This window comes from Nuphar pumila, chromosome 10 (genome assembly GCF_984573655.1).
Source record: "Nuphar pumila chromosome 10, dmNupPumi1.hap1.1, whole genome shotgun sequence".
In the NCBI taxonomy this organism is placed as follows: Eukaryota; Viridiplantae; Streptophyta; class Magnoliopsida; order Nymphaeales; family Nymphaeaceae; genus Nuphar; species Nuphar pumila.
In genome coordinates, this window is record NC_143258.1 from 116,396,946 (window position 1) to 116,406,815 (window position 9,870).

General features: G+C 43.8%; 1 protein-coding gene across 1 annotated transcript; it reads right to left on the reverse strand.

Moving 5' to 3' along the window:
* Positions 1-7,377: 7,377 nt before the first annotated feature.
* On the reverse strand, positions 7,378-8,871 carry LOC149828028 (uncharacterized). Its single transcript, XM_090019815.1, has 2 exons — positions 8,707-8,871; positions 7,378-8,343 (listed from the first exon to the last, which is right to left on the reverse strand). The coding sequence occupies exons 1-2, from the start codon at positions 8,718-8,720 to the stop codon at positions 7,575-7,577; spliced, it is 783 nt and encodes a 260-aa protein (XP_089875941.1). The 5' UTR covers positions 8,721-8,871; the 3' UTR covers positions 7,378-7,574.
* Positions 8,872-9,870: the final 999 nt, after the last annotated feature.

Below are 9,870 nucleotides of genomic sequence, written 5' to 3' on the forward strand. Positions count from 1 at the left end.
CCCTCACAGTTGCACCGAGTTCTAAAAATATTATTCCGCAACCATTTTGTCGGGGCCGACTCTCGAGATGTGGTCAAAACACGGCGAATGGTTAACAAGTTTTTGAGGCTGCCATGGAACTCTACGACTTTCAACCCGTCATTTTCCTCAACAGGTGACTCACCCTCGCTCTCACTATTGGATGCAGACTGGACAAGGCCCTCTACTAAATGGGTGTTCTTACTCGCGGTGGGACACTTGGACGCAACACGACCTAACGCTTGGCAACTAAAGCAACGAGTAGTAGACTCATTGGACTTACCTTTGGATCTGGTGTGGTATGCGGGTCCAGACAGATCGGTTTTGCTAGGGTTGACTCCTGGGGTGGACTTTGAGTCTTCTTTCCTAGGAGAGCTCGCTCCCCTGGTTGGGAAACTCGACTTGGGTTGACTGGACTGGTCACTACGGGATGTCCTATGTTCTTGCTTCCTTTTCAGTTTCTCCTCCATATTCATGGCATAACTACTGGTTTGATCCAATGACTCGACTGTGATACAACTAAAGTCGTCAGAAATAACAGAACGAAGACAAAAAATATACCTCAATCTGCACTCGTAGGGAAAGACGATGGAACTCAGCAGTGTAATTCGCCACAGTATTGGTGCCATGACGCAGGGCCAGGTACTCCTTGTAGGCTCTCTCGGTGTGATCCGACGGCACGAACTTAGACCGCATCTCTTCCTAAGTCTGTATGCGCTCTAATCCCTGTCGCTCCCTCGACCTCTGCATCTCAACCCACCATGTTTGTGCTAGGCCTCTCAACCGAGTAGAGGCTAGGGAGACACGACAATGCTCGGCGACATCGTGGGAGTCGAAGAAGAATTGGACGGCATATGACCAATCAAAGAACTTCTCTGCATCGAACCGACCTGCGAACTCTGAAAGCTCCAACTTCACCCCATACATGGAGGGGCGCTCCGGTGCTCTCTACTATCGGGCCTCCACCATTCCTGCAAGATGCTCGTTCCAGAAGGTGTCATCATCCCACACTGCTCCATCTCTGTGGTCCTGTTCGCCTGGCTGCTGGGGTTGGCGAATTCCGACGACATGTCGGCGCTCTGGTCATGCTGGTCCCTACTGAATCTGCCTCGGTCTGACTGGCCCATGGGCGGGAGCCACCTGTGGCCAACGTTGTGGCACCGGTATGACAGGAGGTCCAAGGTAAGGGGGATGGGGTTGCCGTGTCTCGAGCTCTAGGTGGGTAGAAATGGGATAGTATAGGTTTGGGTTATGGGTTAGATTAGGGTAGGGGTAGTGGATTGGGTTTGGTACGGGATTCTGGATCTGGGTTGGGTTAAAGGCTTGGGCCTGGAAAAGATGCGGGTTTTGGGTATTGTAATACTGGGATGAATGACCCGATTGGATTAGGATCAGGTCAAGTCCTAAACTACTCGTCGGACCTAGATTTGGATAGGTTGGATAAGGGATCGAGTTGTAGGGGTAGAAGGCTTGGTCTGAACTCGATCCATATGATTATGGGTCTGGTTTTGACCCGACTCAAAATCAAACTGGAGCTCCGTCCAGGTCCGATATGGGTTTGGGTCGATGTGGGATCCATTTTGTGGGCCAAAACTAACAGGTTGGGTCTGGTTCGGGACGAACCGCGAACCAAACCCAATTGGGTAGGTTGGGTAAGTAGGTTCAGAACTTGAACCAGCTCCCAAGGACCCAAAGGATGGTCCACGAGACTCGGGCCCGGGCCCCATGTTCATGAACTCGGGTTTGGACCTTCTCGGGTCCAAACCTGTCCACACACCCCCTGCTCCCACTCGTGAGTTTGCCGCCTTACGGCTCCCATGCGCGGGCTCAAGGGGGAAGGTCACAGCCTTCCCGGGTCGGACAAAGGAACTCGGGTCCCCTATAGTGCCCAGGGGGAAGCTGGGACCCTGCAGGTCCGACCCCCCTTGTGGTGCGGGCTCCCCAGCGCAAGGCCACGATCCCTGGCCTGGGGCAAGACCCAGCGTAACGCTGTGGTCCTGCAGCTCGAGCCCAGCCAGCGATGTCGTGACTGGAACTCGCTGCCACGACTGGGGTGTTGTCGCCCCTTGCTGATTCGGTGGGAGAGAGCCCAAAACTGGGCAATCCACAGTAGTAACAGGGTCCAGTTGGAGAGGGTGTACCGGATAAACGTTGATGTCCCCTGCATCCCTGTGCAGAGTCTCTCCAACGTCTTCCCGCGATCTGGTTCAATTGCACCTCATGTGCGTCCACCTTGGACTCCAGTGCTCCCAACCGTGCCTCAACCCCATCCATCCGCTTCGACAAGCCGGCGACGTCTCGACAGACATGCAGCAGATTCCCATCCATTTGGGTCATCATCTACGACATCTGACTGTCGTTGCTGGTGTCCTGCTCCTTCCCCTTCGTCGGATCGATCCTCACATTTGGCGGCACGCTGCCGGCGACGAAGGATGCTCGGTGCTCTGATACCATTTGATGCAGGGAGACGTCAATCTTCTCGTGTTGTGGGCTGAACCGAAGGCACGACCTCACATCGTGCAATGACAATGAACAGATTCAAAGAAGGAACTACCAAGACAGTGAAACGTAATATTTACTCTTTATTTTCAATGGGCGTCAAATGAGACAAAGCAAATCAAAATAACAGGAAGCAAGGTAAATGAATAAACGATTCAAAGAAAAGCAAGGGTAAATATCAAGGGAGAAAACGACAGACAGAAAAAAAAGACCAAAAGGGAAAAGTTGTTTTGATTTTTCAATCTTCTCTGGTGCGCACGAAACCCTAGAGGGGTTTTTAAAGACTTTGGTTGGATCTGGGTATCGGGTCCGACCCCGGACCCGATGTTGCTCCGGCATGATGTTGGATCTGGAGTTGTCTGACCTATACTCTCTGTGCTTGCCTGGCATTGGTACATAGTGGAACCTCCCCTCCATGTCTTGGAACCAATATGGGAATTGGATCCACTGCTTGGATCTGATTCCTAGGGTGCAAATCCAGTCCCTGAACCCAGGTCCATCCTGCTCTGCATCATTGCATATTTCCCAAAAGTGGCTCATTGCATTTGTGCACGCTTGTGTATCTTTGTAGCCCATAGAGGCATCTATTTGTGCACACTCTTGTTTCATTACGTGGTATCAAAGCCTTGAGTTCTTGGAGTTTGTGGGTTCGTGCTCGTGCTCATGGATCATGTAGGCTCGTGAGCTCCTGAGAAAGTTTCTTGGTGGAGCCCTCATCATCTATTTAAATATTATCTTCTCTCATCCTCTTCTTCTCTTCTCATTTCCAATGGCCGACAAAGAAGTTGTTACGGTTGTCACCATCAAGTTTAATGGACACAACTACAACATGTGAGTCACAGCAGTGAGGAGAATTCTCATGGGAAAAGATTTGTGAAAATATGTTGATGGCTCATCTCTGAAACCTTAACCTATTCTCACAAAAATTGTAGTGGACGTCTAAAGAAAAGACCCTTAAAGGAAGCGAAAGAGAGAAGGCATTGTTGGACTACAAAAAAGTCCATAAAGAATGGGAAGTTAGACATGCCAAGGTCATCTCCCTCTTCATGGGAAGCATGAATGAAGAACCATGTTTAAACATCCTTGAATTTGAAAGGGTTGACAAAGCATGAGAGTTCATCAAACAAACTTACACACAAAAGGATGTCACCTATAAATGGGATTTATGAGATCACATCCACAATTGCAAACAAGGAGATAAATTTGTTAGAGAGTACTATAGTACTCTTAAAAGACTTTAGGATCAAATGGCTAAGTTGAAACCTATTTGGGAGACTTCTAATGACGCTCTTGAAAGGAAAAAACAAATCCTTGAGGAGCAATTCTTCCAATTCATGAGTCTTAGACCCGATTTTGAACAAGTATGGGTGAATATTATTAATAGAAAAAAAAACTCTACCCCTACATGAAGTTTTAGCCGAAGTTTGTATGAAGAAGACAAGATTAAGATCTATGTTCGAATATAAAGAGACTAAAGACAATATGTTGGTCATTTCTAGACTTGAAGCCAACGCAAATAGTTATAAACCTCCTCACTTCACTAAGCCTCATTTTGGGAAGCCCTACAATGATGACAAGAGAAAGAAGATCATTTGCCATAATTGTGGACAACCAAGGCACATTAAGTCCTATTGCCCAAAGTTCAAAAGAAGATACGAGAAGAGGTGTCAATAGGAACTTCTCAAGAAGACAAGAGTGAGACCGATGGAGATTCCAAATCTATTGGAACCATGACATTGTCTCAATTGATGGAAGCTCTACAACCGCTTATCAAGAACTCATCTTTCTCCATCTCGAGAAACGTGGTCTCTACATCCTCACATTTTTTTTGAGGTTTCTTGGCTTTTGGAGTCTGAGGCATCTTTTCATAAGACCTCAAACATTCTTTGTTTTTCAATTGTGGCACTAATGCAAGTAAAACCCTTGTATTTACCGTTGATGGGTCTTCTCTTGACATAAAAAGAATCACTGGTTTTAACAAATTTTCAAACTTTTCAAATCTCAAAATAAGATTGTTCCAAAACTTAACTTGAATTTACTTTTAGTTTCTCAAATTGTCGACCATGGGTGTAGTGTCTCTTCATCAAACCGATGTTGGGTGCAGGATCTCCAGTCAAAGAAGCAAATTGGGGATGGTCATAGGAAGGAAGATCTCTACTATATGGATTGATCGATTATTCCAAAAGACACATTTTGTCGCAATATACAAAACCTGAAGATTTTTTTGTAACAACAAAGGCTAGGACATCCTAGCATATCTAAATTATCTCATGTACCACATTTGAAAAAAAATTGTAATGAAGATTTTCATTGTACCGATTTTACTCTTGGCAAAATGAAAGCCCTTCTATTTGCCACAAAAGAGTTTTTTTCATCTAAACCTCTTGAATTAGTGCACTCAGATGTTTGAGGTCCCGCTCCTGCTGCCTCTAAAGGTGGTTATGTTTATTATGTAATATTTGTGGATGATTTTTATATATATACTTGGATTTACTTTCTTAGGCACAAATATGAAGTTTTTAGAATCTTTAAAACTTTTCATGACCTCATTAAGAATCAATTCAAAACCAACATATATATTTTTCACTCGGATTAAGGGAAAGAATTTATGTCAAAAGATTTAAAAGAATATTTGGAGACCAATAGTATTCTACATCAAAGGTCTTATGCCAATGCACCAAAAAAAATGGTTTGGCTGAAAGAAAACATAGACACATGAATGAATTAGAGACACTTGAGAAATCTAAAACTTGAGAGATAAAAGATTTACTCAAAGGGAAGAAAACCATAGGTTGTAGATGGGTTTACAAAGTAAAGACTAAAAGTAATGGGACACTAAAAAGATACAAAGAGAGATTAATGGCTAAAGGTTATTCTCAAGAATATGGAATAGATCAGAGTTATCAGAAGCGCCTAGGTAAGTGGGGAAGTATGCTTCGGAAGCGCGAAACGTTGTGCTTCTGAAATGCACGGGGAAGCGTCATTTTTTAATGGGAAGCACACTTCCCTTTTATAGAAAATGCGCTTCCCATCACGCTTTCCCCTCGCTTCCCCCATTTTTTCAATTTTTTATTTTTATTTTTTTTGCTTCCACCTCGCTTCCTAGGTCGCTTCCAAGACGATTCATGATTCACTCCTAAGTGGTCCCACACTCCCCGCTTCCTAAAATTTTGAAAGTGCCTCGCTTCCCGCTCCTGTTTCCTGTATCGCTTCCCGCTCTCGCTTCCTCAATTGGCAACCATGGTATAGATTATGATCAAACTTTTGCACTCGTAACTAGGATGACCTTTGTTAAAACTCTCATAGTTGTAGGCTTGTGACTGTTGTCAAGGAGCGGGTCATTTATCAAATGGTTGTAAAAATGCATTTTTAAATGGAGAACTAAAATACGAAGTTTAGATCCACCTCCAAGATATAAGATTCCATATGGAAAGGTCATTCATTTAAGAAAAGTCTTATATGGGTTAAAACAAGCTCCTAAAGCATGGTCTGATAAATTCGGCTTTGTGATGATTAAACTTGGGTTTGAATCTATGTCACAGGGATTCGGCTAGCAGGGTGCCGCACCCGCGTCGACGCGACTCGACGCGGGTGCAGGTTCGGTCAACCCGGTCTTGGGTGCGTTGACCGCACCCAAGATCATTTAGGTCCATTTGTTTTTTGGATTTTAAAAAAAAAAATTGCCCTGTGAAATGGGCTGCGAATTTGAATTTTTTTTAAAAAAAAATCTGCTGTCAGGGCCCTGACAGACAGCTGCTGTCTGTCAGGGCTGACAGGCAGCTGCTGTCTGTCAGGGCTGACAGGCAGCTGCTGTCTGTCAGGGCTGACAGGCAGCTGCTGTCTGTCAGGGCTGACAGGCAGCTGCTGTCTGTCTTTAAAAAAAAATCTGCCTGTCAGCCCTGACAGACAGCAGCTGTCTGTCAGGGCTGACAGACAGCTGCTGTCTGTCAGCAGCTGACAGCAGTCAGCTGCTGTCAGCTGCTGACAGCAGCTGACAGCAGAAAAACCCCGACCCCCTTAATATATATATATATATATTTATATATATATATATACATTTTTGACCCTGCCGCACCCCGCACCCGGGTTTTTTGGAAGTGCCGAATCCCCGCACCCGCACCCACACCCGCGCCCGCACCCGCACCCATGTGACATAGGTTTGAATCTTGTTATACTAACACTGCTATGCTTATTTAAAAAAAATCTTATATAGGTATCATTATTTTGCTTTTTTATGTGGATGACATGATAATTATCAATGGAGAAAAACAAGGGGTTAGTCATATTAAAAGTATTCTTAAGGAACATTTTGAAATGACCGGCCTTGGATTTCTTAGATTTTCTTAGGAATTAAAGTCGCTTATTCTCCACGAGGATATTTGCTAACCCAAACAAAGTTTGCTACTAAAATTATTGACAAGTCAGGGATTAATGATTAAAAGAGGGTGGACACTCTATAAATAATCAACGCCAAGATGAAGAAAGATGGCAGATCACCTCTGGAGCATCTCACTTCATACCGCCAGATGATTGGAGCATTAACATATTTGACTATCACTCGATCTGACATAGCCCATGTAGTCTATTCTACAAGCCAGTTCCATCACTCACCTATCCCAGTTCACATGAGTGTTGTGATGAGAATCATTGTATTCTCCTTTTATTTTCAAGGAGGAGAAGGCAGTTAGAACACTATGTTTTCTCATGCAGCCTGCATTCAGGAGGATCTATGAAAAACCACAGTGAAAATATGAAAATAAAAGGGTATATGATTCGCTTCCAACCCCAAAAGTGTCATTGAGAAAAGAACATACGGAAAGTCTATTGCCATAACACCATCATTTCATATGACACATCTGACTGTGAAATCTTCCAAAAATAGACCAATAAGACAAATATTACGTTTAAACTAAGATTAAAAAAAGGATAAATCTTACCTTTAATCACATTGCACCATCAGTCCCAAAACAGAAAAACTGCTGCACCATAACAAGTACTTATCTTCTTGGCAAAGTTACAAAGCATCCAATAGAAATATAACAAGGTCTCTAGTTGGATCATCTGGATTTTGAAGCAGCATCTTCAGACTCATCATGGGATGACGGGAAAAGTTCTATGTAACGACTCCCAATGGACATCCTGTCCTTGACCATAGCAGCTTTTGAATCCTCAGCGCTTGCAAACTCTACAAATGCTTCACCAGTAGCCCTTCCCTCTGAATTAAAAACCATATGCACATTATCTTCCGGAATATCAAAATCTTTGAAGAAATCCAATATGTCTTCCTTGGTAGCAGAAAAAGGCAATCCCCTCAGCTTGAGTACCCCAGTGTGCTGCATGGAATCTTTGGCATCATCAAAAGACCTCACTCTAGGAGCTGGTCGGCGTGGGGAGATGCTCCTAGAATTAGCAACTTCATTTGCAACAGCTTGGTAATATTCCTGCCTCTTGCTCCGGAAAACCTCTATATACCTCCTGCCCATGTTCTGTTTATTCCTTTGAAGGGCGAAATCAACCTGGACAGGGTATGCTAGAACACAAAGAGCTTCCCCACTAGACCGGCCATTTTTGTGAACAAAAAGCACATCAACGATATCCAAACCAATGAAGAACTCCGCAATGTCCAACTCGGTGCAATTGAAAGGCAACCCTCGCAACCGAACAACCGGGAATGGCTTAGGCTGGCCAAAGAATTGGGACATGTACGAGGCATTACCGTACATGAAACTGGGACCAGGAGAATTCCCATAGCCCAGATTCGAATCCATTAACCGCTGACGTTTTGACCCGAAATCATGCATATCTCTACCATCATCCATGTATTTCCTTCAGTTCCCGAAAACCCAAAACCAAGAGAAACGACAACCCACCCGTTAATACACGAAAACCACCCACCCATCTAGAACTACACACATTTAGCTCAAGATTTCGACATTTTCTACAACCATTCATCATTCTTTCGAAAAACCAAGAAATCCCAAAATTGCAAATCATATACCAGCAAACACGATTAGAAACAACGACCGTGAAAAACAACATTGTTCTAAGAAGACGAGACATAAAAAAATCACAAATAAAAAACCGTAATCTTACAAAAAAAAATCTAAAGGAATTCCAGCAAGAGAAAGGAAAACTGAGAAATGGAAACGCAAAAGAAAGAGAAACCCTAAAATTTCGAAACCCGCTTACCCTCTGGAGTACATATCGAATTGCCCCCCGATTCCTTATCGTGTCCCCCCCGGCCCCTTCGATCCTTTGCTGAGTCTGAAATCCTAACCGGGAAAAAGAGGGGAATTTCCAGAAACCCTAGTTTTGGATGTTTCGTTCCCCTTTCCTTCGGCGCCTCTCGTGCTAGCGTTTCATTGGCACCGTTGACATATTTATAGAGAGAGGGGAGCTAGAGGTTATCCGAAGAATGGTTTAACGGGTCGGGTCAATTGTCAAGATATCTACGGGTGGACATCGGGTTAGCTCGGCCCAGGTTCATTAGGGCCTAACCCATACCTATATCACAATGATTCGTGGACTTCAGGACGCTGGATTTGGATTCTACTTGAATGTTCGAAAATGGGACACGAGCACAAGGAATTTTTAAATTTTTAATCAACAAAAAACTGTGTTTTGAATATTTTAACATTAAAAATAAAGCTTTCATTGAAATACAATTAAAATATAGTAAAATAGTATTTAAAATTATTAAAATAATGTAGTATGTGTCCGTGTCCAAGAATGCCCGCTCATATCACCAGGGACATGCAGCCAAAATGGCGTGTCCCTGTGACGTAGACCCATACCCAGGTCTGAGGTCGGTTCAACCCAGTTATATTCTGGCTCAGGCCGGGCCCATTTCAGGCCTGGGCTTGACCCATCACCAGCTTGGTACGTGGCAAGCCATCGGTTATCTGGTCGGCATCTTCGATTTAGTCCATCAATGGATCAGGTTTGTATCGGGTACTCACTCGAGGCAAACTTGTATACCAGGATACGGGCAGAAAACACCTCTCTCTCTCTCTCTCTCTCTCTCTCTCTCTCTCTCTCTCTCTCTCTCTCTCTATATATATATATATATATATATATATATATATATATATATATATATATGTGACTTCTTACATGGTCTGATTTTTTGGACCCGGATTCAAATTGATGATTTTTTATTATATCTATCTTTAGATCCAGGCCTGATCCAATCATATGATAAAATCGGACCATGTAAAATACTGATCTGGAGTCAACCCCATCACGTTGGATCTAGTTCAAACCAAAAATCCAAGGTAGGATCTAGTTTTTGCATAAAATTAGGACTTGGATCTACTGCGATCCTGCCCGTGTCAACCTCGTTTGCACCCCTAG